General features: G+C 34.9%; 1 protein-coding gene across 1 annotated transcript; it reads left to right on the top strand.

The window, feature by feature from the left end:
• The first annotated feature begins 31 nt into the window (after positions 1–31).
• Positions 32–27,056, top strand: LOC121375904 (TBC domain-containing protein kinase-like protein). The gene is made up of 26 exons (XM_041503606.1): positions 32–107; positions 359–668; positions 2,135–2,207; positions 2,589–2,703; positions 3,855–3,928; positions 4,628–4,775; positions 5,324–5,393; positions 6,095–6,150; positions 6,317–6,378; positions 7,570–7,627; positions 8,602–8,695; positions 13,385–13,523; positions 14,022–14,121; positions 15,832–15,881; positions 16,309–16,417; positions 16,901–17,035; positions 17,547–17,609; positions 19,266–19,443; positions 19,979–20,062; positions 20,503–20,588; positions 21,349–21,385; positions 21,654–21,815; positions 22,200–22,369; positions 23,623–23,798; positions 24,254–24,413; positions 25,466–27,056. The coding sequence occupies exons 2-26, from the start codon at positions 476–478 to the stop codon at positions 25,574–25,576; spliced, it is 2,703 nt and encodes a 900-aa protein (XP_041359540.1). The 5' UTR covers positions 32–107; positions 359–475; the 3' UTR covers positions 25,577–27,056.
• Positions 27,057–27,271: the final 215 nt, after the last annotated feature.

Here is a 27,271-nt window from a genome sequence, read left to right as displayed (position 1 = left end):
CTTTAAAACGAAAAAGGACGACACCAAGGGAAGCAACTCTTTATCTCATTGGCGGAAGGTTGGGAGGGGAGTGACTGATTAATACAAGCCACGAATGATCACATTTTGTTAGTTATAAACATCATATTTTTACAGTATTTATTTTAGTTGTATTATTTCTGTGGTATTACCATTGGTGTCAAAACAAAAGAAAACATTATTAGAGCTGTAAAGTATAAATGAAGAATTCATTAAAAGTAAGGGGGGGGGGGTGTATTTAAAATACTTTAAAATTGATTTGTCATTATTGATCACATGGAACATATATTGCAATACAAGCAATACAGTGAATATATACTGTTAAATTGTTATTTTTCAGGATCTTTTGTACAGTGTTTCCAGACTCCATAGACTGTCAAAGTACTGACTCGGGCAGTGACTGGGATATAGTTACAACCATGGCAGATTCTCAAGTTACATCCAGTAAAACATAGAGATGTCCATCTTGGGTAAAGCAGAGTTTGGTGTGACAACGTTCTTTGCGGCCAGCCACCCGAATGACAAGTGTGGTGCGAATGGTTTGCCGTTGACACCAAACTCCATCAAAGTTTTCGGACAGTTCCAGGTTCTGAAGACGCTTGAACACCCACGTATCTGTAGATACCAAGATATCGCCAAGATAAAACATGGTGAGAACTCGCATGGTTTCTTACATCATATGGTGTGTAGGTGTAGGTCCAACAGGGTTGCTGGAGGTGCACACCCTGCAACTGAACCTGAAAGTGTTGATAAAATCCATTGTTTAACAGATGAACTTATTAGTTCCATATCGGTTTTACCTCTGTCTTGTCAGTCTGCTTGTCTGTCTGTCGGTTCATCCGTCCCAGATATAATTTTCTGAATTGTTTTTTTTTTTAAATGTCTTGAGATATTGAGAAGAAATTTTGTTTATTGTTGCAGATCAACAGGGGTGCACAAATGTGAAATTGTGATGGTTGCCAGGTGGGCAATCATATCTTGATTGCCCACATATTTCATAAAAGTTTTATGAATGTAAACACAAGTCGTCAGTATTGGGATGCGTCGGCAAGGTTTTTAGGGTGAATAGGAAATATTTTGTAGCGAGAATTGGTAGCAACCAGCTAGTTTGGGGACAAAATATCTGGCATTTGGCTTTTCCAAATGCCTCCTGCCAGAATCATGCACGATGGACACCCGAGTGGATGCCAGCGTTAGGGTGGATATTTATATCACCTGTCAGTCAAATTGTCAGTGCCGATACTTTTGAATTGCTCGTGACTGTCCGAGTGTCGTGAAGTTTTGTTTTTCATTTTATTTGTTTTATGATTTTCTTGGTTGCCTGTCGGGTAACTGTTTGACAAAGAATGGTTGCCCGCAACATATTTTACCTTTTTTCCCCACAGATTTATGGCCGTTGAAATTAGGAGATATGAAAATGTCAGACCTTGTTTTTGCAATGCCTCAAGATATTGAGCTGACATTTTGTGTGTACTTTTATCATGTACTGTTACATATCAAGTTTGACTTTCATGGAGATATGCCCATTTTCTTTTCAACATGACCTGTCCTCAAACTAGTGTATATTCCCCTAAGGATAGTATTCTGGTTCAAACATCCTAACAGCTAATGGGATGACCTAAAATTCTTCTCCTGCATACTCCTTCCTTTTCTTTCCCCTTCGAACCAGACTACTATCCTTAGGGGAATATGCACTAGTTTGAGGACAGGTATTATGTATCTATAAAAGAGAAAACACCTCAAGTTTTATTAGGAGATATATGAACATTTGTTTTCCGGACTGTTTTTTGCATTGCTTCAAGATATTGACCTGGAATTTTGTGTGTAGCTTTATAATGTTCTGTTACAGATGAAGTTTGTCTTTCGTGGTGATTTACCCATTTTTGGCAGAGTTATGACCCTTGAACTTAGGACATTAAAAAATTGTTGTGCCTGGCAGGGAACATGTATTACTTTAGCAGTACTCTCAGAATGCTTGTTTATTTAAATGAACTTTTATGCAAAATCTGAAAAATTGCCAGAAATGTGTGGATAACTATATCATTTATGTGTATATTATTATGTCGTCTATAATTTTATTAATTTATAATTACAAATGTATTTCTTTTTTTTTCAGAAAGGCTAATTGTTGTTGCAGAATACTACAAGAAAAATCTTGAAAATATTTATCGACAAGGAACATTTGCAAAGTAAGCAGATCATGAAGTTCATACAATTGTTGATATTTCATCGTGCTAAAATTATAATTCAGAATCACCCATTTATATTTACATGTCATATGCCGTTTAGTATCACAATTGTTGCCAAGTTCGAAGATCGTTAATACAGGTCACTAATCTGATTTGTGATGAATGTTTATTGTACCATTTTGTTTTTTAATTTAGATATGCTGCTTTGAAGTAGCAGTATTTAATATCCAGATCAAAGTAGAACATGGTCATTGTATCCAATATTTAGTACATTAATCCTTTAATTTGTTTTAGTGTTTTCATAATTTGTTTCAATTTAATTATCATAATATATATGTAGCAATGTATTCATAATAAATATATATTATTTTAATCTTTCAGTGAGCCAGCTTTATTGGACTTGGCATTCCAGATTATTCAGGGGTTGGAGTATATCCACAAAAAAGGCATAACACATAGAAATCTTTCTCCTAGAAATATTCTCTTTGATGCTGAGGTAGGCCTGCATGTAATTACATTTCTTTTTGGCGTATGCCATTGAATGCAAGAATCTGTATGTATGTTTAGTATTTATTTTTTAAAAAGACACAAGAGATCGAAGATTTAGGTCACAATACACTATGTGCCCCTATCCACCTAAGGTTGAAGCAATAGTTCAGACATACATATGTATGCCTGAAAACTTGCCACGAGCACACCATGAATTTTGTTAAAACAACTTTAATGATTGGGTTTTTTTTCAAGATTGTTTTATGCCAGTGTCCTATTCAAATTGCAGTTGGGTTCATATGGTTTATTATTTATTATTCAACTCTGGCTATTGACAATGTTGTGGAGATTGGTGTTTTCAATGTTCTGCTGTATTTATTTTGCCACAGAACTTTCAATTTTCTGTCACATTTCTTAGTTAATTTTTTTTTTCTTTTTCATATTAACAAATTAATACTTCTCTTACATATTAACCACAAAACTGCTGTTAAAAATGCTATGGAAACTATTTTCCCATGGAATATTTGCTGATGCTGTTTTTTTCTTAATTAGCATGGTTGTTATTTACACAACAGACAGATAATCCTTATGCAGTAATTTATTCTCATTTCCAGCTTAACGGATCTTTTGCAATTCAGAGCCTTCTTTATAGTGCATGTACATGTAACAGAAAAACATTATTAACAAATAAATAAGAAGTATCTGCAGAACTCTCCCTGTCCATTGCCAGATTAGTAAATGGCTAATTTTTATACAAATCAAGTCAATAAAATATTCCTTAAAATAACCACATTTTATGGTACCATGCCCCGTGCTTATAAACCTTAAAGTCTAGACTTTAATAAAGTCCAGACTTTAACATCATGGCAACGCCATTCAAATAGCATTACGTTAAAGTCTGGACTTTATTAAAGTCTAGACTTTAAGTTTTATAAGCACGGGCCCATATGTCCATATAGTATTTTTTATACTTTTTCAAGGATATACTCTACATATCTGAAAATTGACCAAACCAAAATTTCTTCCAGTGTGAGCCCTGTTATTTTTTCTTTACATTTTACTTCAAACTGTTTTTGAAAGAATAAACTAGTAACAGTAAATTACCTTTCATTTAATGTTATGTTGTAATGTAAATATATATATATATATTTTTTTTAGGGAGGAGTCAAATTGGCCGAGTATGGCTTGTATTATATGACAAACGGCGGCACGTCTGTTTCCTTCCCCATTGGGTATGTTAACATATTATACAATTGTATCTTTAAAAATGTAAGTTTTGTTAATATTTGTCTGTAATTTGACATGCTTAACAGCATTCGAAATAAGCACTTGTCCTTTTGTCCTGACAAATAAAAATCAGCTCGGACAAGCAAAATTCAGTGGTTGTTCAGTCGACAAGTGAAAATGTTCAGTGAGTTTCGTTTGGAGCAATCAAAAACATCATCCTTGTTCTTGACTATCACATTCCTTTTATTTGGACAAGTGAAAGGATTGGCGGACAAGTAGATTTTGAGATGTGTTTGTCTGGTGGACTAGTGACAAATTTTCTAACACTGGTTAAAACAGAAGAGTAGACAATGCTCAAGGTTATTTGTCTTGACTAAAGTATCATGGATTCAGTGAGCTGGCTTAAAGCCCAGCCATGAGAGTGGCAATACATACATTACTAATTTTCTACATTTATTTTTAATTAAAACTTGATTGTTTTTAAAATTATAACACTAGTTCTACTTTGCCCCAAGCCTTGACCAGCTTAGTGCGAGCTTCATAGATAGTCATTATTTTAAGTTTCATGCTGAATTTCTATATTGAAATCACCATAACTTAATACTTCATGACTGGTTGTACTATAATGATATTGTGTTTGGTTTGTTGTTTCATAAACTATTCCTTTCCCATTAAACTGACAGTACATTTTTAATATGTTTCAGAGATCCCCGGTTTATGCCCCCTGAAGTATTTTGTCAAGGGCCAACAGAGGTCCATGCAGATGATGGACTTCAGCCAGACACTACAATAAACTCCGGACCTAAAGCAGACAGTTGGATGCTGGGAATCATTTTAATGCAGGCATTTACAGTAAGGATATGGTGATCTAAAACACATTTTATTGCATTTGAAAAAAGAAATAGATTGGACACAATGTAGGGTGGAAACTTGTGCCCAATTCATTTGAGATTTTTAAAGTGCAATAAAATATGGGTCAGTAATGTAAAATTTAGAATTGTACAACATAATTTCTAGCTAATGCATTGAATATTTAAATAAACTGGTACTGAGTACTTGTTATCTTGTTTCTCTGCCTGAAAACAGGCATGGTGGAGATATTACAAATGAATTCTGTTTTGTATTGTATTGATATTTAGTGAAACTGTTCAATATTCTTTATTACAGTAATGCATATATTTTCCACAGAATTGTGTTGACATCCAAATCAAAGTACACATTCTTTTTACCAGTTGCCTGAACTTATTGGGGTTTTTTTTAGTCTTGAACATATGAATAACATTTAAAACTTACAACAATAACAATTTGTATTTTTCTTACAAATGTATATCTTTACTATACTATACATGTTTTACATTTAATAGCTGATTAATTTTTTTTCCCCTTTTTGTTTTTTGTAGAAAAAACGATTCTGGTCTGATTTATCGCTGAAGGGATGTCTTGAAAAGCTATTTTCCTTGCTGAATTCAGGTAATAATAAGCAGATAAAATTAGTATGGCAACCACTAAGATTTTATCTATTTTACTTCTAATTAGTTTGAAATCTCTTCATAACTTGTTCATAGATTAGTTTGGAAAGCAATATGAAAGTAGGTCACTGTGACCTACATTTCATGACATGACATTTAAAAAGGTGTTATATAATCAATTTAAACTGTATTGCATGTTTGTATTATACTTAGCACACACCAACTGATAAACAATAAACTGATAAATGCTGACTTAAAAGTCAAGTCAGCAGTAGTCTCATTCCAGCCAGTGCACCACAACTGGTGTATCAAAGGCCATGGTATGTACTATCCTGTCTGTGGGATGGTGCATATAAAAGATCCCCTGCTGCTAATCGAAAAGAGTAGCCCATGAAGTGGCAACAGCGTGTTTCCTCTCTCAAATATCTGTGTGGTCCTTAACCATATGTCTGATGCCATATAACCGTCAATAAAATGTGTTGAGTGCATCTTTAAATAAAGCATTTCCGTCCTTGTCATCAAGTAGACCTATTCTAAATTACACACTAACCGTAACACTGATTTGCATGTCTGTTGGTGTGCAGTATCTTTTACGGTTTACAAATTGTGTAGCGATCTTTAAAATTTGGATGGCAATTCGAAATGTGATACTCAACAAAGCAGTCCCGGTTCATTAACTTTGTTTTCCACCTTTATTTTCAGATATGCATCCACTAGATTACCTAGCTAAAGATCAGAATATTGAACAACAAATTCATGTAAGTTAATTGCCAGACAGTAAACAAGCATTTTGTGCTTTTGTTAGCACAGTTTAATTCCACCTTATTAAATAAATATGATCTAGATCTAGTATTAAGTAATTTTCGAAATAATTTTGTTGTCTGTTGTTTCCAGTAACCAGATGGAAGGTTTTTTTTTTTTCAGGAGCTGTCCAAAGATGCATTAGACTTCCTGAGGATGTGTCTGTTTGTCTCACCCTCAAGAAGGTAGATGAAGTATACATGCTGTCTGTATCTTTAATGACACCCAATAGGTGATCTCTATAGTTGTGCTGGGGTGTTGTTAAACATCCTTTCATTCATTTGATATATACTCTTCCAAAAAAGGTAGGGAACTCTAATAAGAATTTACAATTGTAAGGTATATTAGCTGTGGGGAATGGTTATATGATAATAGTAAATTAATTGTGCAAACATTACAACCAGTAGTTCAGTATTACAGTAGGTTTTATGACCACCAAAGATCTTGAAGGACGATTGGGGTCAGAAGTGAAATTTGAAAGTTGACGTTTTTTTATCAGTAAATTGCAAATGTAATACCTAAAAAAAACACAATAAGAACTGTATGATCAACAGAATGAAAAAGATTGACAAAAATAATGTTCCACAGTGATTAATGGAATTTCCAGGAAATTGTTTGACATTAGGTAGCCAATTTTTTTTTTTTCTTTTATGTGCTGGTGTATTGTTATATATTATTTCATAATAGGCAGTATAGTTGGCTATAATTGTGTAGAATATACCTTGTTGCGTGTAACAGCGTTTAGCCCAGTGGTAAAGCATTTGATGTGCTGTCGGTTTGGAATCGATCTCCGTTGATGAGCCCATTGGGTTATTTCTCGTTCCACGACTGGTATATCAACGGCTGTGGTATGTGCTATCCTGTCTGTGGGATAGTGCATATAAAAGATCCCTTGTTACTAATGGAAAAATGTAGTGGGTTTCCTCTATAAGACTATGTAAAAATCACCAAATGTTTGGTGTTCCAGTGGTGTCGTTAAACAAAACAAATTTTTGTAACATCATTTAAGACTAATATAGAGACAAGAAATAATCATTATAATAAACATATTCTTGTCAGTATGTCAGACATTTGTTTTATTAATACCGTTTAGTACATATAAGAATTAAAAAATTTTTTATTGTCTAAATGTATTGTTGTATAACAGTCACAAAATGTATAAAATCAGTTTCTAATTTTCTTTCCATGACCTATTTTACAGTTTACCTTCCCATTTGACATAATGACGTCATTTTCTGAGGTTTATCGAAGGATAACATTTTGTTTTTAAGTGACGTCCAATCAGAATAGAATAAATCGTATAACGGCATGAAGTTTGTAATTATACTCTTTTAATAGTACATACTCTTTACCGATGTTCATTATTTTTCTTTAAGACTGAGTGCCATGGAGCTCAAGAAACATCCAGTGTTCAAACAACATCGCTCTTCTGAGGTTAGTAAATCAGCTTGTGTTAAAAATAACACTGTATGTGACTACAATCAAAAACTAATTAGTGTTTTATTTTGTGTCAGGTTTTTGTTAAATGGAGTAGCAGGATGTAGCCCAGTGGTAAAAAACTTGCTTGATGCGCGGTCAGTTTGGGATCGATTCCTGTCAGCCCATTAGGCTATTTCTCGTTCCAGCCAATGCACCACGGCTGGTATATCAAAGGCTGTGGTATGTGCTAGCCTGTCTGTGGGATGGTGCATATAAAAGATCCATTAGGAGAAATGTAGCGGGTTTCCTCTGATGACTATGTGTCAGAATTACCAAATGGTTGACATCCAATAACCGATGATTAATTAATCAATGTGCTTCAGTGGTGTCGTTAAAGAAAACTAATTTCTTGTTAAATGAGGACCATTGTTTGTAGTGAGTGAAAGGCCACTGCTGCCACATGAATCGCAGGTTTTTTTTAATAATAGCAAGCTGCTGTAATATTAAGGGGCTTGAGTTGTGGGATCGAACCTAGTCAATGGACCCAATGTTTTTTTTCTGTCTTATCCCAATCAGTGCCCCTGACTAGTATATCAAAGGCCATGGTATGTGCTGTTCTGTCTGTTGAAAAGTGGATATAAAAGATTCCTTGTGAAAATGTAAAATATAACAGGTTTCCTCTGAGACTATGAGAATTGTCAAATGTTTGACATCCAATAGCCAGTAATTAATAACTCAATGTGCTCTAGTGGTGTTGTTAAACAAAACAAACTTTAACTTTATATTAAACTGTGGGATTCGAGTCGGGTAGTATCGAGGTATAAAGACACTACACCGACTTCTCACTCACTCACTAACAACTAATGTAATTTGTTTCTTCTAACATTTTGAATTAGTTTGGAGTAATTAGCAAAGTTTACATTTGATACTATGTGTGTGCTTGCATGGTGAAAATTATCTCAAACTATGTATTATGTTTATCACTCTAGTTACCACACAAGAATGGCTTTACATTATTTTCTTCCCGTCTGCGATGTCTGGATCTGGAGTTACCTGTGTATGATGAGGAAGCTATGGCCGCAGGTAAATTAACACTGAACAGGGCAAACTAAGATGTTATTGATACAAAACATGGATGGAGAGAGATGTAGATATATGGCCAGAGGTAAATTAACACTGAACAGGGCAAACTAAGATGTTATTAATACAAAACATGGAGGGGAGAGATGTAGATATATGGCCAGAGGTAAATTAACACTGAACAGGGCAAACTAAGATGTTATTAATACAAAACATGGAGGGGAGAGATGTAGATATATGGCCAGAGGTAAATTAACACTGAACAGGGCAAACTAAGATGTTATTAATACAAAACATGGATGGGGAGAGATGTAGATATATGGCCAGAGGTAAATTAACACTGAACAGGGCAAACTAAGATGTTATTAATACAAAACATGGAGGGGAGAGATGTAGATATATGGCCAGAGGTAAATTAACACTGAACAGGGCAAACTAAGATGTTATTGATACAAAACATGGATGGGGAGAGATGTAGATATATGGCCAGAGGTAAATTAACACTGAACAGGGCAAACTAAGATGTTATTGATACAAAACATGGATGGGAGAGATGTAGATATATGGCCAGAGGTAAATTAACACTGAACAGGGCAAACTAAGATGTTATTGATACAAAACATGGAGGGGAGAGATGTAGATATATGGCCAGAGGTAAATTAACACTGAACAGGGCAAACTAAGATGTTATTGATACAAAACATGGAGGGGAGAGATGTAGATATATGGCCAGAGGTAAATTAACACTGAACAGGGCAAACTAAGATGTTATTGATACAAAACATGGAGGGGAGAGATGTAGATATATGGCCAGAGGTAAATTAACACTGAACAGGGCAAACTAAGATGTTATTGATACAAAACATGGATGGGGCGAGATGTAGATATATGGCCAGAGGTAAATTAACACTGAACAGGGCAAACTAAGATGTTATTGATACAAAACATGGAGGGGAGAGATGTAGATATATGGCCAGAGGTAAATTAACACTGAACAGGGCAAACTAAGATGTTATTGATACAAAACATGGATGGGAGAGATGTAGATATATGGCCAGAGGTAAATTAACACTGAACAGGGCAAACTAAGATGTTATTGATACAAAACATGGAGGGGAGAGATGTAGATATATGGCCAGAGATAAATTAACACTGAACAGGGCAAACTAAGATGTTATTAATACAAAACATGGATGGGGCGAGATGTAGATATATGGCCAGAGGTAAATTAACACTGAACAGGGCAAACTAAGATGTTATTGATACAAAACATGGATGGGGAGAGATGTAGATATATGGCCAGAGGTAAATTAACACTGAACAGGGCAAACTAAGATGTTATTGATACAAAACATGGAGGGGAGAGATGTAGATATATGGCCAGAGGTAAATTAACACTGAACAGGGCAAACTAAGATGTTATTGATACAAAACATGGAGGGGAGAGATGTAGATATATGGCCAGAGGTAAATTAACACTGAACAGGGCAAACTAAGATGTTATTGATACAAAACATGGAGGGGAGAGATGTAGATATATGGCCAGAGGTAAATTAACACTGAACAGGGCAAACTAAGATGTTATTGATACAAAACATGGATGGGGCGAGATGTAGATATATGGCCAGAGGTAAATTAACACTGAACAGGGCAAACTAAGATGTTATTGATACAAAACATGGAGGGGAGAGATGTAGATATATGGCCAGAGGTAAATTAACACTGAACAGGGCAAACTAAGATGTTATTAATACAAAACATGGATGGGAGAGATGTAGATATATGGCCAGAGGTAAATTAACACTGAACAGGGCAAACTAAGATGTTATTGATACAAAACATGGAGGGGAGAGATGTAGATATATGGCCAGAGGTAAATTAACACTGAACAGGACAAACTAAGATGTTATTGATACAAAACATGGATGGGGCGAGATGTAGATATATGGCCAGAGGTAAATTAACACTGAACAGGGCAAACTAAGATGTTATTGATACAAAACATGGATGGGGAGAGATGTAGATATATGGCCAGAGGTAAATTAACACTGAACAGGGCAAACTAAGATATTATTGATACAAAACATGGAGGGGAGAGATGTAGATATATGGTCAGAGGTAAATTAACACTGAACAGGGCAAACTAAGATGTTATTGATACAAAACATGGATGGGGCGAGATGTAGATATATGGCCAGAGGTAAATTAACACTGAACAGGGCCAGATAAGATGTTATTGATACAAAACATGGAGGGGAGAGATGTAGATATATGGCCAGAGGTAAATTATCACTGAACAGGGCAAACTAAGATGTTATTAATACAAAACATGGATGGGGCGAGATGTAGATATATGGCCAGAGGTAAATTAACACTGAACAGGGCAAACTAAGATGTTATTAATATAAAACATGGAGGGGAGAGATGTAGATATATGGCCAGAGGTAAATTAACACTGAACAGGGCAAACTAAGATGTTATTGATACAAAACATGGAGGGGAGAGATGTAGATATATGGCCAGAGGTAAATTAACACTGAACAGGGCAAACTAAGATGTTATTGATACAAAACATGGATGGGGCGAGATGTAGATATATGGCCAGAGGTAAATTAACACTGAACAGGGCAAACTAAGATGTTATTGATACAAAACATGGAGGGGAGAGATGTAGATATATGGCCAGAGGTAAATTAACACTGAACAGGGCAAACTAAGATGTTATTAATACAAAACATGGATGGGAGAGATGTAGATATATGGCCAGAGGTAAATTAACACTGAACAGGGCAAACTAAGATGTTATTGATACAAAACATGGAGGGGAGAGATGTAGATATATGGCCAGAGGTAAATTAACACTGAACAGGGCAAACTAAGATGTTATTGATACAAAACATGGATGGGGAGAGATGTAGATATATGGCCAGAGGTAAATTAACACTGAACAAGGCAAACTAAGATATTATTGATACAAAACATGGAGGGGAGAGATGTAGATATATGGTCAGAGGTAAATTAACACTGAACAGGGCAAACTAAGATGTTATTGATACAAAACATGGATGGGGCGAGATGTAGATATATGGCCAGAGGTAAATTAACACTGAACAGGGCAAACTAAGATGTTATTGATACAAAACATGGAGGGGAGAGATGTAGATATATGGCCAGAGGTAAATTAACACTGAACAGGGCAAACTAAGATGTTATTAATATAAAACATGGAGGGGAGAGATGTAGATATATGGCCAGAGGTAAATTAACACTGAACAGGGCAAACTAAGATGTTATTGATACAAAACATGAAGGGGAGAGATGTAGATATATGGCCAGAGGTAAATTAACACTGAACAGGGCAAACTAAGATGTTATTGATACAAAACATGGATGGGGCGAGATGTAGATATATGGCCAGAGGTAAATTAACACTGAACAGGGCAAACTAAGATGTTATTGATACAAAACATGGAGGGGAGAGATGTAGATATATGGCCAGAGGTAAATTAACACTGAACAGGGCAAACTAAGATGTTATTGATACAAAACATGGAGGGGCAGGATTTAGCTCAGTCGGTTGGGTGGTCGCTTGATGTGCTTGTATTGCAAGATCAAACCACCTCAGTGGATCCGTTAAACTGATTGGGTTTTTTCTTGTTCCAACCAGTGCACCACAACTTGTCAAAGGCATATGTGGTATGTGCTTTCCTGTCTGTGGGAAAGTGCATATAAAAGATCCCTTGCTGCATTAAGAAAATGTAGCGGGTTTCCTCTACTGACTATGAGTACGAGTAAGAATTACCAAATGTTTGACATCCAATAGCCGATGATTAATATATCAATGTGCTCTAGTGGTGTCGTTAAACAAAACAAACTTTAATACAAAACATGCAGAATTGAGATTAATTAATACTGAACACAGTAAAAATATTTCTTATATTGAATGTATTCTAACCGAGTGCATTTCCCCCAACACACACACATCCATAGAAAGGAGGAAGAGGTATTCATGTGGCTAGAAACACATTTTTGACATGGTGGAAGATTACAGCCATTTGATTGGCCTGTTGTGATGATCAGACCAGTCCATGGCAGGGCTTCTAGATTATGGTAGTCCCACTCCCATAGCTAGTGATATTCTATGTTGGGCTAGTAAATAACTATTATTGCCATGTCCACGGCTAGTGAAAAAAGTTGTCAAATGCTGCATTTAAGTCTATTTTATTTACATATAAATATCCTGTCCCCACCCCCATCTTAGTGTTTTTAAGCTCTTAACTCCCTCTTTAGGTGACATATCTGATTATTACTATTAGTAAAATTGTATTAATTTAAAGTAAAGTAGGGCTAGTGAATTTTTAATTGTGGCTATTAAATGTTTTAAATCACTGATCCCATGGATAGTGGATTTTGTAAAAATTCTAGAAGCCCTGCCATGTGTTTTCTGGGGTAGGGGGAATGCACAGGTGAGAGGTTAGGTTAAGTATTCATGAAAGGGAAAGAACAAAATCATTTAAAGTTTTCTTCAACTTTTGAGTTCAGAATATATAAATGTAATTTCTAAATAATCACTGAATGACCAATTTGTATAAATTCTTTCATGATTGAAAATAAGAAATACTGGGAAACATCACCCTGAAGACAAGTTACTACGAATATCAGTGGTAATGTTCGGTTATCTTGACTTTTCAGATTGGGATGATGACCACCTGTCCCAGAGGTCAATGGACGAGGTCTACTATTTATGGCATCTTGCTGGTGGCCATCTTGAAACATACCTCAAAAAGGCAGAGTTGATCAAAACTCAACCTCCTATCAATCTTTTGCCATGGTATGAATAATACATATATTTCTAGTGGTTCTAAACCAGTGTTTGAATTTTTAAAATTGATTTTGGAGCTAAAATTATTATAATTGTGATAAAATAATTTGTTTTAAATCATATGTTCATTTCAATAAATATTGTTGTATCCTGCATAATAAGACCTAGTTAACAAGAAAGAAAAGCATCATGAATGACTGTTCACTTTTTCTTTCTTTCAGCAGTATTTTCCAAGTCTTTTTTATTTTATTTTCTCCATGTAATAATTTTTTAAAAGGCTTTCCTATTGAACAAAAGTTAAACCTTTTCACCACAATTATGCTTTTGTTTCTTCATGTTATTAATTTTAAATTAATTTTCATACATTGTCAATGCAGATACATTTAAAATACTACTCTATACAAGATTATTAAAGTGTATGACCAGTATGTACCCATATTTTGTTTAAATAATTATGATGTATAATAGTTTGTTTAAATAATTATGATGTATAATTGTTGTTAACAGTTTGGCTATTCCTGAAGGTGACATGTTTGGACAGGTGCGTGACACGGCCGAACTCATGGATATGACTTGTATAGTCTTGTCTCAAGAACAACTCAGAGATGTAAGTGATTCCTCTTCTGTTTAGGGGTGTTTGGACAGGTGCGTGACACGGCTGAGCTCATGGATATGACTTGTATAGTCTTGTCTCAAGAACAACTCAGAGATGTAAGTGATTCCTCTTCTGTTTAGGGGTGTTTGGACAGGTGCGTGACACGGCCGAGCTCATGGATATGACTTGTATAGTCTTGTCTCAAGAACAACTCAGAGATGTAAGTGATTCCTCTTCTGTTTAGGGGTGTTTGGACAGGTGCGTGACACGGCCGAGCTCATGGATATGACTTGTATAGTCTTGTCTCAAGAACAACTCAGAGATGTAAGTGATTCCTCTTCTGTTTAGGGGTGTTTGGACAGGTGCGTGACACGGCCGAGCTCATGGATATGACTTGTATAGTCTTGTCTCAAGAACAACTCGGAGATGTAAGTGATTCCTCTTCTGTTTAGGGGTGGGACGTAGCCCAGTGGTAAAACATTCACTTAATGCGCGGTCAGTCTGGGATCGTTCCCCATCAGTGGGCCCATTGGGCTATTTTTCACTTCAGCCAATGCACCACAACTGGTATATCAAAGGCCATGATATGTGTTATTCTGTCTGTGGAATGGCGCATATAAAAGATCCCTTGCTGCTAATTGAAAAAGAGTAGCCCATGAAGTGGTGACAGCGAGTTTCCTCTCTCACTATCTGTGTGGTCCTTAACCATATGTCCGATGCCATATAACCATAAATAAAATGTGTTGAGTGTGTCGTTAAATAAAACATTTCCTTCCTTCCTCTTCTGTTTAAAACATTTGAAAATAAGATCCTATTACGTTAAATACACACATAGCCTCGTGAATATTGTGAATCCACAAGTTCTGAATTGTGAACACTACTTCACCAAGTGGAGTGTGTTCAGGTGATTTATAGACCGTTTGCACTCACACACCCCAATTCATAATTGCACAAATGATTTGTGTTTGTTCCACCATTTTTTCCATGAGTTATGAAGATTGAGATAGAAAATCCTACCCCAGTTCACAAGTTATTTTGCCAAATGAATACTATTCACAACTTGTGAATTGGGACATACAATATTCACGACTTCAGATGAAAAGAGCATAATATCTAAGGGAAATGGGATTAAATGCCAAGGAAGTTTTGATAAAATGTGACAGTTGTTTACTTGAACAATTGATGACTTTCAAATGTAAAAAAAATACTGCATGCCTTGACCATAACTTTTTTCAGTGGTAGCCAACCGGGCTACCAAGGTTATAAAATCTGGTAGCCCCCAATAAAAATGAGTAGCCCCATAATTTTAATACATTAAGAAAAATGAGAGAAAATATTAAAATCATTTATTTTTATTTAAACGTGTTAGGGTTTTTTAAAATCATGAGAAATATACCGTGCATATATTTACACTTGTACTTGTTGATTACAGAGTAACTAGACATGTAAAACAAATATATAGTAGCCTGGTGGGCTACTAGGTTTAGGTATCTGGTAGCCAGAGCAAACATTTGGTAGCCAAAATATCCTGGGCTACTGCTAAGGTTGAGCCCTGTACTGTGTACTGTCCTTTACTAATGTAATCTAGAGCTAGTTTCGTTTAATACATTTTTAAATTGGCAATCATTTCATTTGTGTAAAGGATATATCGGAGAACGTTTTTGTGCCATTACTTGTATTTAAAAAACCTATCTGTAATGGCTTTTGACTCTTTCATTGTAGAGGTTAAAAAGCATAGAAGACACAGCTTACTACCCACTGTTAGAAGATGAGTAAGTAGTAACCAATGATATCTTTTAGAAAGTAGTATCCAGAATGCATAGATGTAGATGTAGATGACTAAAACGTTTCCCATAATAAAGATAAAATCATTTGACAACCTATAGTCCTTCTCACAGGGAATGCAGTTTTCATACTATGGTATTTACTACAGGTTATTTATTTTTGAGCCAATTGTTTTCTACACTACACACAAAAATAGTGGGTTTTTTTGTTATTTCCAAAACACGTTTACTTTTCTTCTTACGTCAAATCAAACGGAAATTATTTATGAAAACACAATGTTTATGGAATCTAATTAAAAGTGTTTTTTTTCCCCTTTTTTTAATAGATATGTCTTATGTTATGAGCTCATTACAATATTTTGTAACTATTTTTGTGTTGTAGATGTAGTGAAATTGTTTTATTTTATTATGGTAGATCAAATGTCAATTACGGTGCCAGTCTTCCGACATCACCAAGTAGCGGAGATCTTACAGAGACAGCCAGCCTGCCTCTTGTCATCAAGGAAAAAGACATTGAATACCAGGTAAAAAGTTAAACTTGGTTTTCTTTAATGACACCATTAGAGCACATTGATTTATTAATCACCGGCTATTGGATGTCAAACATTTGGTAATTTTGACATATAGTCTTAAAGAAGAAACCCGCTACATTTTTCCATTAGCAGTAAGGAATCTTTTATATACTTTTATATTTCCAACAATGGACAGTCTCAGAATAGAACTGTACTGCACTCAATGATATAGTTTTAAGTGAGCTATCAAGATGAGAAGCTTTTTGGGGTAAAAAAAACCCAGTACTTTACTTTTAAGTGTAACATTACATGAAAATTTAAATCTGATATGTTGTTTAGTGTGAGTTTGTTCTTTTGTTTTTGTTTCACTTTAATTCATTATAGAAAAAGTGGTTTAAATTAAGTAAAAGAGCATCAAATATGACAGCTTTTTCTGTTCTTTCTCAGTTGTAATCTTGTATGACGTTTTAGCTGGGTATATTTTTAATATTTCAGTTTCATCGTATTATCCTGTATGAGCGGCTGCTGAAAGCATACCCGTACAAATGTACGTACATCTGGAAGGAAGCTCGTCTGGATATACCGCCACTCGTTAGACCTTACGTCTGGGCTGCATTGCTGGAAATTGAGGTACAATCAAATCAAATGATATTCGTTGTGGTATTAAAAGTAGCCAGTGCACCACGACTGGTATACAAAGGCCGTAGTATGTGTTATCTTGTCTGTGGGATGGTGCATATAAAAGATCCCTTGCTGCTAATTGAAAAGAGTATCCCATGAAGTGGCGACAGCGGGTTTCCTCTCTCAATATCTGTATGGTCCTTAACCATATGTCCGACACCATATAACCGTAAATAAAATGTGTTGAGTGCGTCGTTAAATAAACTATTTCCATTTCCATTTTAAAAGTAGCATCATCACTGTTGAGTTTTACCTGTTTGGTCATATTTTAGTAAGGTTTGTAAATACGAGGGGCCAAATTTATGAAGCCTTTTTTTTCTTACAATCTTGTAATGCTTAAATACCCGCATTTAAATATATGATTAATATTAACAATAAATTTTAAGTTTGTAGTTCTTATTTCTTATGACGCCTAGAATAGATGTTTTTACTTTAGCTGTTTTGTATATTTCTATTACAGGGAGACATTGAAGGGAGATATGACTCCATCGATAAGGAAACTCCAAACTCAACAGACAGACAGGTAGTAACAGGTTAACACAGAACATGGTTCTGTTCTTTTTAATGTAAAACCAGAGGTGGATCTAGGGGAGCCCCAGGGACCCTGGCCCTCCTAAATTTTGAGACAGTTATCATTTTATTATATATTAATTTAAACATTTTTTACGATCCCCCTCCAAACCTCCCCCAAAGTTCCCTTGTCATTCTGCCTCATGTCATTAGGGCCCCCCCTAAATGGAATTTCTGGATCGGCTACTGAAAACAGTTATTGTACAGTTATACATTTGTGGTAAATTAAAAAAATATAACTGTCAATTATACCTGATTTAATATTAGTAAATAACAGAATATTAATAATCTTTACATGTGTATCAGTTAAAAAAAACAATGAAATCTTTGTTTTAAATCAATATAGGGTTCTTTTTTCTCATAAATATATATGTTACAGTATGTAAATGTTATGTTATTCTGGTTCAAGTTAATATTTAATTAGTAGGCATGCAGATTTATAGTCTGTCCCATCCTCCTACAAAAATATTTTTTTGCAAATAGTTTTAGTTTGGTTTGACTTACGAAGAAAAGTAAAAGTGTTTTGGAAATAACAAAACAAAAAACCCTCTTTTTGTGTGCCATTTATAATACAATCGGCTCAAAAATAAATAACTTGTAGTGAATTCATAGTATGAAAAAAAGACATCCCCTGTGGAAAGGACTATAGAGGATAACTATGTCGCCTATGTAGACTTTGATGAGATTGCATGGGGGGGGGGAAAAGCATATAATTTTGTGCCAGCTGTCACACCCCTGAGACTAGTTCCAGGAGAGAATTTGAATGTTTTAAAAACAGTATTCTAAAAGGATTAAATGTTATTGCTCAATATGGTAATATCTTAATGGCTACCCATTTAAAGGGACTGACCCTAGTTTGAACCCTTGAAAATTAACACTAAGTTTAGTTAATCTAAAAACCTGTAACATATTTGGATAAAGTTACAACTGAGTGAAACATGAGTCTGTGACTTGGAAATGGTGAAATATCCTCTAACATTAGACTAAAACTCGACTCCATAACTGTTACATGTACTTCTCAGAAGCACATGCATTTTGAAAAATATGAGAAATGCATTTTGTGATAGTAAAAACACCAGGATGACCAAAAACACTTCGAATGTATGGAAATTGATAATCTAAACCATAAAATCTAATTAAAGTATGATTTCTGTTATCAAAAATAGCTATACTAGTTAAAAATATGCCTTAGTGTATGTCCCTTTAACTTAGGGAGCAATTAATCACTCCCCTCAGTTTGTTTTCATGGCAAGATCTGAATATCCCACTATACTTTGTTTTTCAGATTGAGGTTGATATCCCCTGATGCTTTGTATTTTAGATTGAGGTTGATATCCCACTATACTTTGTTTTTCAGATTGAGGTTGATATCCCCTGATGCTTTGTCTTTCAGATTGAGGTTGATATCCCATGATGCTTTGTATTTCAGTTTGAGGTTGATATCCCATGATGCTTTGTATTTCAGATTGAGGTTGATATCCCATGATGCTTTGTATTTCAGTTTGAGGTTGATATTCCACTATGCTTTGTTTTTCAAATTCAGGTTGATATTCCACTATGCTTTGTTTTTCAGTTTGAGGTTGATATCCCATGATGCTTTGTATTTCAGATTGAGGTTGATATTCCACGATGCCATCAGTACCATGAACTTCTGTCCTCGCCAACCGCCCATAACAAGTTTCACCGCATCTTGAAGGCATGGGTTGTTAGCCACCCAGAGTATGTGTACTGGCAAGGTCTCGATTCACTCTGTGCACCATTCCTGGCACTTAACTTTAACAACGAAGGTGAGCTTTTAACTTCTTAGTGATTGTTTCTCATTTATTTTGCTTAGACAGGCCTTTGTTAAATGTCATAGTTTTGTGTGCCAAAAAAAGCCATAACATTCTGTTGAAAGTTAGTCTCTGATCATTTTCTGTGCATATTTCTTTAATGATTGATTGTATAAAAGTTTATTACTGTTTGTTTATCTATATTTTGTTGACTGGCATCAATGAATAATTTTTAAATGACTGGGTCTGGAATTTATATTTCATTTGTAAAGGTCATCCTAAAGCCTGTAACATTATGAAAAGATCGGTTTCTTCATACATGTTGAAAGATATCGCATGCAGAATAGACATAGATATCTAAATTACGCTTTTTGTTAGAGGTAGTTGTTATAGGAAGTGGCCTTATGTTACTTGTTTGTTATTCTATATATTTTGGTGGACGGTTTCGGTTCAAAATTAGTTTTTAACTCAATTGCCAATTGCGAGACTAAAAGAGCAAATGAAACAAAATAAAAATTCTGTAATTTCTTTGACTTTCTTATTATTTCAGCTCTAGCATTTTCCTGTTTATCAGCTTTTATTCCGAAATATCTGCACAAGTTTTTTCTGAAAGACAATTCTGCTGTAATTCAAGGTAGGTTATTTTATGAATGACCTTATATTAACGAATTCTTTATCATAAAAGTTAATTAATATAACATTTTGAACCCGTTGTTCCTGCTCTGCAATTCCTTCTTTGTTAACTTGATAATTGTTTGGTAAATTGTGATTCTTTCTTCCATGACATCAGTTTTTTGTAGTTTCATTTTTATTGTTAAATGTATATAAACCAAAAATAAATAAATACATGACTAATTTCGTTTGATCATTTTAATTTACAATATGATGTATTAATGTGTTATTTTCTAAAATGATTATGAACACAAAAAGCATGTAAAATATTTTGTATAGCTGTCATCACAAGGAAGGAATCACACCGCTTCCACATGGTTTTTTTGGTGAAAATTTCTTTAAATCTAAAGATATAACAGACAATACTAAGAACAGAAAGATGCAGCCCATCTTGTTTTTCAGAATACCTGGCTGTGTTTGCTCATCTGATCACATTCCATGACCCAGAGTTAAGCAACCATCTTGATGGCATTGGCTTCATTCCAGATGTAAGTCAGAACATAGTTGTGTTGTCTAGGTGTTTCTTTTATGGTGATGTTGGTATCAGCGTTTGCATGTATAGAGTTCTTTGTTAGATATGCATTTAGCTCTGTTTCTGACAAACTGCACGTCCTAGATCATTGAAGTTTGGGACATGCATGTAGTACTGGCCTCGGTGGTGTAGTTGTTAAGCCATCAGACATAAGGCTGGTTTTGCTTGTCAGTTCCGGCTCCCACCCTGGGTGAGTTTAACAGCTCAGTGGATAGGTGTGAGGCCAGATAGCTGAGGTGTTTGCCCAGGAGAGCATGCTTGAACCTTAGTTGGATATAAGCACGAAAATAACTAATTGTAATAGTGGATGTTGATCCCAAAGTTTTTTTGTTTTATAAACAGATCTATAGTAGATTAATCATACATTTTATATCATAAAATAATTTTGTTATTCACCATACTAGTTTATGGTAGGCGATTATCAATTTTATAAAATTCTTGTTTTTGTTTCAATTAATGATTCATAGATATTTCTATAGTCAGCTTCTTGTAATAAGACTTGTATGTATTATGTAATAAAATGTATGGGTATTTTGAATTTGGTAGGCTACATGTATATGTATATGTAATACCCCATGATGACCAACTGTGTTGTCAGTGTATTTAGTTGTGTAAAGTTTGTTCAGAACAGAATTCATTGAAAATCATTCCTGAACATGTTTACATAGCTATATATGAACTGTAATTATACATTATTTTTGTTTTCTTTTTTAAAGTTATATGCTATTCCCTGGTTCCTGACAATGTATGCTCGTGAGTATATTGATATTATTTATAGAAAATTACAGTTTTTAATTTACCTACTCTTTAATTTAAATTTGATACATTTTTCAGTCTGGTTATTTTTGCCATCAAAATTATTTGTTCATTGTTTTAAACTTTCAGTTCAGTTAAAATTTAAATGAATATTTTTCAAGGATTTTATTTATTTTAATAATTAAATAGAAAGTTGTGATATGCCTTTATGTTTTTTTAAACTTAAATTATGGATATAAATTACTAATTGTTCTTGTTATTTTAGATGTGTTTCCACTACACAAGATAGTTCATTTATGGGACACCCTGTTGCTAGGCAACTCATCCTTCCCACTGTGTATTGGGGTTGCAATTCTACAGCAACTTCGTGACAATCTTTTGTCTTTTGGATTCAATGAGTGCATCTTGCTGTTCTCTGACATGCCTGGTAAGTAAATTATAATATGACTCCTCAAGTTAATATACATTATTTTTTAACACTGCTAGATTAATCATAAACTTTACATCTTTAATTAAAAAAACCTTAAAATGATGTTAATTTATAGTAGGTGAAACATTTAGTTCTGCAAAATTCTTGTTTCTCTTCTCATTCTAGACAATATCATCAATGTTACCATCTATTTTATACCTGACAGCCAGTGTGCTGCGCAATCATTAAGCACGTTCCTGTTTAAATATCCAGAAGTTTAAATATTATAATACTGAAACTACTGCATGTCTCAGTATTCTGTAAGAAAACTACTAACACCCTAAGAAGAAGAAGCCCAAACTGAATGAAGTATTGATTTATGTGACATGTTTTTCCTTCTAGAAATTGACATCGGTCGCTGTGTTCAAGATTCCATCAAAATATTCTGTGGATCTCCGAAGAGTGCAACATTTCGACAGCATGCCAGACCACCAAGAAAACCAAAGTCTGAGATGAGACCCAACCTGTCTTACTACAGCCGTGATTATCATGAACAACCATGCACAGAGCTGGTAACTCCTGTTTTATTATATTATTGTAACTATTTTGTATGCCACTTCTTTTTCTGCCTCATCTTTGAGGACCATCCATTTTCTTCCTGTTCTGATATCACCTTTTGTTTATTGTGGTTATCCAGGCTTGGAGGTACTTCTATGATGGAGAACACACCTGAGTTGAAATGGCCTTTTTCCTGTCCTAATCAGTGTATATAAAACAAATTGTCGTATGTGGTGTGCTGTCTGTGGGAAGGTGCCTATAAAAGATTTCTTACTGTTATTTAATTGTCCTATGTAGTGGAAGCAGGCTTCCTCTCTCATTATCTAGTCCACATAAGATATTGTTAACACGCTTCCAATCACCATTTTATTAGTTAGTGCCATAGAGCAGACCAGCTTTATTAGTTGCAGATAATAAAAAAGCCAGCTCCAAGTTCAGCCAGCTAATGTTTCAATAACATTCACTATCTATTTGATTGGTTCCTGACGTGGCCATTTTGTTTACCGTAAAGTACATAAACCATTCTAGTGGACATTTTTCTGTTCGGTCTGCTGCATTCAGAGATTATAAAATGGGTTTTTTTTTTAAAAACTATTAAAGATATTTTGTAAATATATCTGTCTCAGTGTTTCATCAGCAGAACACAGCAAAATACTGATGTGCAAATGAAATTATATTCAAATTTGGCTTGGTAATAATAATAATATAAAAAACAAGAAAAGGAACAAAAACCTAACAAAATGCTGACTCCTTGTAACAGTATTAATTTTAAATTTGTATTTGGTAAAAGCAGTACATTCTGTCCTCAATTGTGTGTCCTCAAATGAACACATCAATAAGAAACACTGTAATTTTTGCTCATAAAGCAACATCACATCTACGGTATGCTTCGGTTCTTGTACATTCTGGGAGCGGGACATAGCTCAGTGGTAAAGCGTGGTTGGTTTAGGATCGATCCCCATTGGTGGCCCCACTGGGCTATTTCTCATTCCAGCCAATGCTCTACAACTGGTGTAACAAAGGTCGTGGCATGTACTATCCTGTCTGTGGGATGGTGCATATAAAAGATCCCTTGCTGCTAATCGAAAAAGAGTAGCCCAGGATGTGGCGAGAACGGGTTTCTTCTTTCTATCTGTGTGGTCCTTAACCATATGTCCGACATCATGTAACCATAAATAAAATGTGTTGAGTGCATCGTTAAATAAAACATTTCCTTCCTTGTACATTATGGTTTACATGTAAGTAATACTCCCATGACACGTTTCAGTCCATGGAAGCAGTCCCAGTGGAGGAGCTGAAGGTGGAGAAGAGTCCGAGGATATCGGCCGAGGATCTCATAGAGCTGGGAGAGCTCCAGGGGACAGCACTCTCCCGCAGTCCTACCAAGAAGAAACACAACAGCAAGCCCATGATTCTCGTCATTGACGTCCGCAGTCAGGATGAGTATCCTTTCTCACACACAGTGCATTGTGGTCTAAGCCAAAGACAACTAAACACTGAAAGATATGGTTTGGTGGTAGTTGTTAGCATATAGGGATTATTTGATAAGGGCTAGCAATATTTTTTTTATATAAATTCATTGGATGAAAATCCATTGTTATCCAATTTCGGTACAAAAATTGTGCAAATGTCCATATTTCGGGGAAACTCTCCTGACAATTTGCGCTGTTACAGTGAACCATAGTGCAACCGAACTATAGCCGTGGTGCCATCTGGTCATCAGCTCAAACTCATCTTTCAGGTGTAACTGTTTTTACCATCCCTTGTTTGACATTTGTCTCACTATATACAAATATTACAAAACTGATGTGGCTTTTAGTGACTTTTTTTTTTAGGCATCTTGTAGAGTTATAGTTATGTATTAAACAATAAATTATTTTGATCCTTGACAACCACAGATACCAGCGAGGCACAATACCTGGCAGTATTAACATTCCGTTTCAAACGGCCTTCTCACCAGAGGGAGAACTAGTCCGAAGTCCGGCTGTCGATCTTCTTAATGCGAGGAAAGGACAAGTCAAAGTGATTATTGGCAACAGGGGAAGAAATGCTGCTAATGTAAGCCTTTTCATTGGCATTTCATTTTTTTAATACTTACATCCAATTACTTTTAAAGGGACATACCCTAGTTTTGAAACACTAAGGCATACTTTTTACTATTTGAGCTGTTTTTTGATAACAGAAGTCATACTTTACTTAGATTTTATTGTTTAAATTATCCATTTCAGTACATTCGAATTGTTTTTGGTCATCATAAAATGCATTTCTCATATTTTTAAAACAGTTATGGAGTCGACTTTTAGACTATTTTTTAGAGGGTATTTCACCATTTCAAATCACAGACTCATGTTTCACTCAATTGTAACTTTATTCAAATGTGTCACAGGTTTGTTGATTAAATAAACTTAGTGTTAATTTTCACGGGTCTGTTCCTTTATGTTTTAAGCTCTATTTTGGGGATGAAACTCTGCTCTCTTCTCATGGTCTAGACAGTGACAAAATGATCAAAACAGAGTTGGCTATACATAGAAACCTCTCAGTAAACCCAAATTTCCTCAAAACTTTTTAAATATCACTACAGAACCTCTCAAAACAAGATACCCCTTAAAACCAGACATAACTTGATCATGTAGGGGTCCAGTATAGTTAAGAAGTTCTTTCAGGATTGATCAAATGTTGTGTTCTTATTTGAACTTCTACTCCTTGAAGCAAAGCATAAGTTTTTATCATTTTCTTGGATCTGCAAATTTCATCTCACATAGTTTAAAGTTTTCTTACAAAATCAGTTTACTGTATTATTATTTTTTGTTTTTATTTTTAACGACACCTCTAGGGAACATTGATTTTTTTAATCATCGGCTATTGGATGTCAAACATTTGGTAATTTTTACATAGTCCAAGAAAGGAAACCCGCTACATTTTTTCATTAGTAGCAAAGGATCTTTTACATGCTACATCCCATAGACAGGATAGCACATACCATGGCCTTTGATATACCAGTCGTGGTGCACTGGTTACTGTATTAATATATTATGTGCGTCCTTTTCAGCTTTTGTTTTGACGATTTAATTTTTTCACTGCTTCATTCTCGTATATCACTTTTGTTTCAGTTTGCCAACGAGCTGATTCGACTGGGTTACCCCCGTGTTTGTGTGCTGCACAAAGGAATTGATGTGCTGCGTCCTACAGGATTGCTAACAGTGCCACCTGCAGATCTGTGATTGGGAAAATTCACTTATGTTTTGTCAGTGAAATATACAGTGCTTTCACCGAGTATATACTGATGGTGGAATAAAATAAAACATATCATTCGTAGAAGAATATTCTAAAATTACAGACCAATTTGTCAGTGGTGTTGAATGAGCAGTTAATCGATATGAAGAGTTTCATCGCAAAACATGATAAACGCCATATTAAAAACCATTGTGCGAACACCACTCAGACAAATGCAAGTTCAAATTCAGTTTTCAGCAAAGTGCGATATGATTGTCTGAGGATATATTGCAGATTGCAGAGAAACTGGCGTAGTGTTTATGGTGGTTTGGAATAAAATGTTTTTAGGATCGGGTGTGTATAGTGGCGTTTATCACGTTATGCGATGAAACTCTTCATATGATCCTGGAATATAGAAAGTAGCTTCAGGTTTCAAAACATTTCATTAAAATTTTCTTACCAGAAAAATATGGTGGATCATCAGAATAATAAGGAAAGCATGATGGTCCATGAGTTGTAACAAAAACAATGATCTGTGTCTCAAAGAAACTAGTGACAATATGGATGAAAATTATAGGATTGGTTATCTAGCATTTTACAAAAACAGTTTTGTGTAGAATCATGTTTCCATTTATAAATTAAACAAGAACCAGTTGGTGCCTTCCTTATTTTGCAAAGCTTCCAGCAGAAATTGTTTGCTAGGCTCTTCTGCTTTTGTATCAGTTTTTAGAATTCAGTTTCAGTTTCAAAAGTAACTTTTCAACACAGGAAACATGGGACTCGAAACAGTTACTGGACTTGTTTTATATTTGCATAAGGTTGGCACTGCTGGTGGAGCCAAAACCAACGTGTGGAGTGTGAAACCCATCTGTGCCAGTGAAGTAACAATATTGGTCACAGACTAGGCTGTTATAAATGGTAGAATTTAATCATGTAGGCAAAGCAAAAAGATTTCTTAACATTTTATATTAAATAGTATTTTTACGGGATCCTTCCCCACAAAAACCCCTCAAAACATTTTATATTAAACAAACATTTTTCACAAGACCTTACCCCAAACTCTCCAAAAAACCCAATCCATTGCTGGCACAGTGGTTTCACAATTCAAAATATTATTTGCAATTTTGTTTAAAAACTGTATTATTATTACAGGTTATCTGCTTTAAATTAATTAACAAGCTTTAATTAAAATAATACATTAATTTAATGTATTGTTTTAATAAAAGTATTTATTGTAATGGGATGGTGGTAAAGTATATATAATATGACGTTTCAATCTGCATCAGTGGATCTCAACTGGTAAATTTTCTAACAAACTGAACAGCACACACCACAACCTTTGATATACAGTACTAGTTATGGGCATTAGGACATCAGGACCCATATTCACAAAAAAGTGTAAATTTACGTCTACGACTAGCACTTACGTGTGCCGTAGATTTACGTTTACGTGCAAGAAGCACCTTATTCTCAAAGATGGTCGTAAATATAAACGTAACTTAGTTGGACGTAAATCTACGATTTAACATTCTCACTGGAGTAATTAATAAAAACACATTAGAAACGATGGCTACCGGGTAAATAACAAATGCGCAAAACGCAATTTTGTTTGTCGGTCTGCTAACAATAACATTGCGAACAGTGAACCATGGCATTTTGGTATTGGTGGGGATCCGCGTTTTGGTACGCACTTGAGGACATTA

The sequence above is a fragment of the Gigantopelta aegis genome, chromosome 6 (genome assembly GCF_016097555.1).
Source record: "Gigantopelta aegis isolate Gae_Host chromosome 6, Gae_host_genome, whole genome shotgun sequence".
Lineage (NCBI taxonomy): Eukaryota > Metazoa > Mollusca > Gastropoda > Neomphalida > Peltospiridae > Gigantopelta > Gigantopelta aegis.
This window is presented reverse-complemented; position numbering and strand designations above follow the sequence as displayed.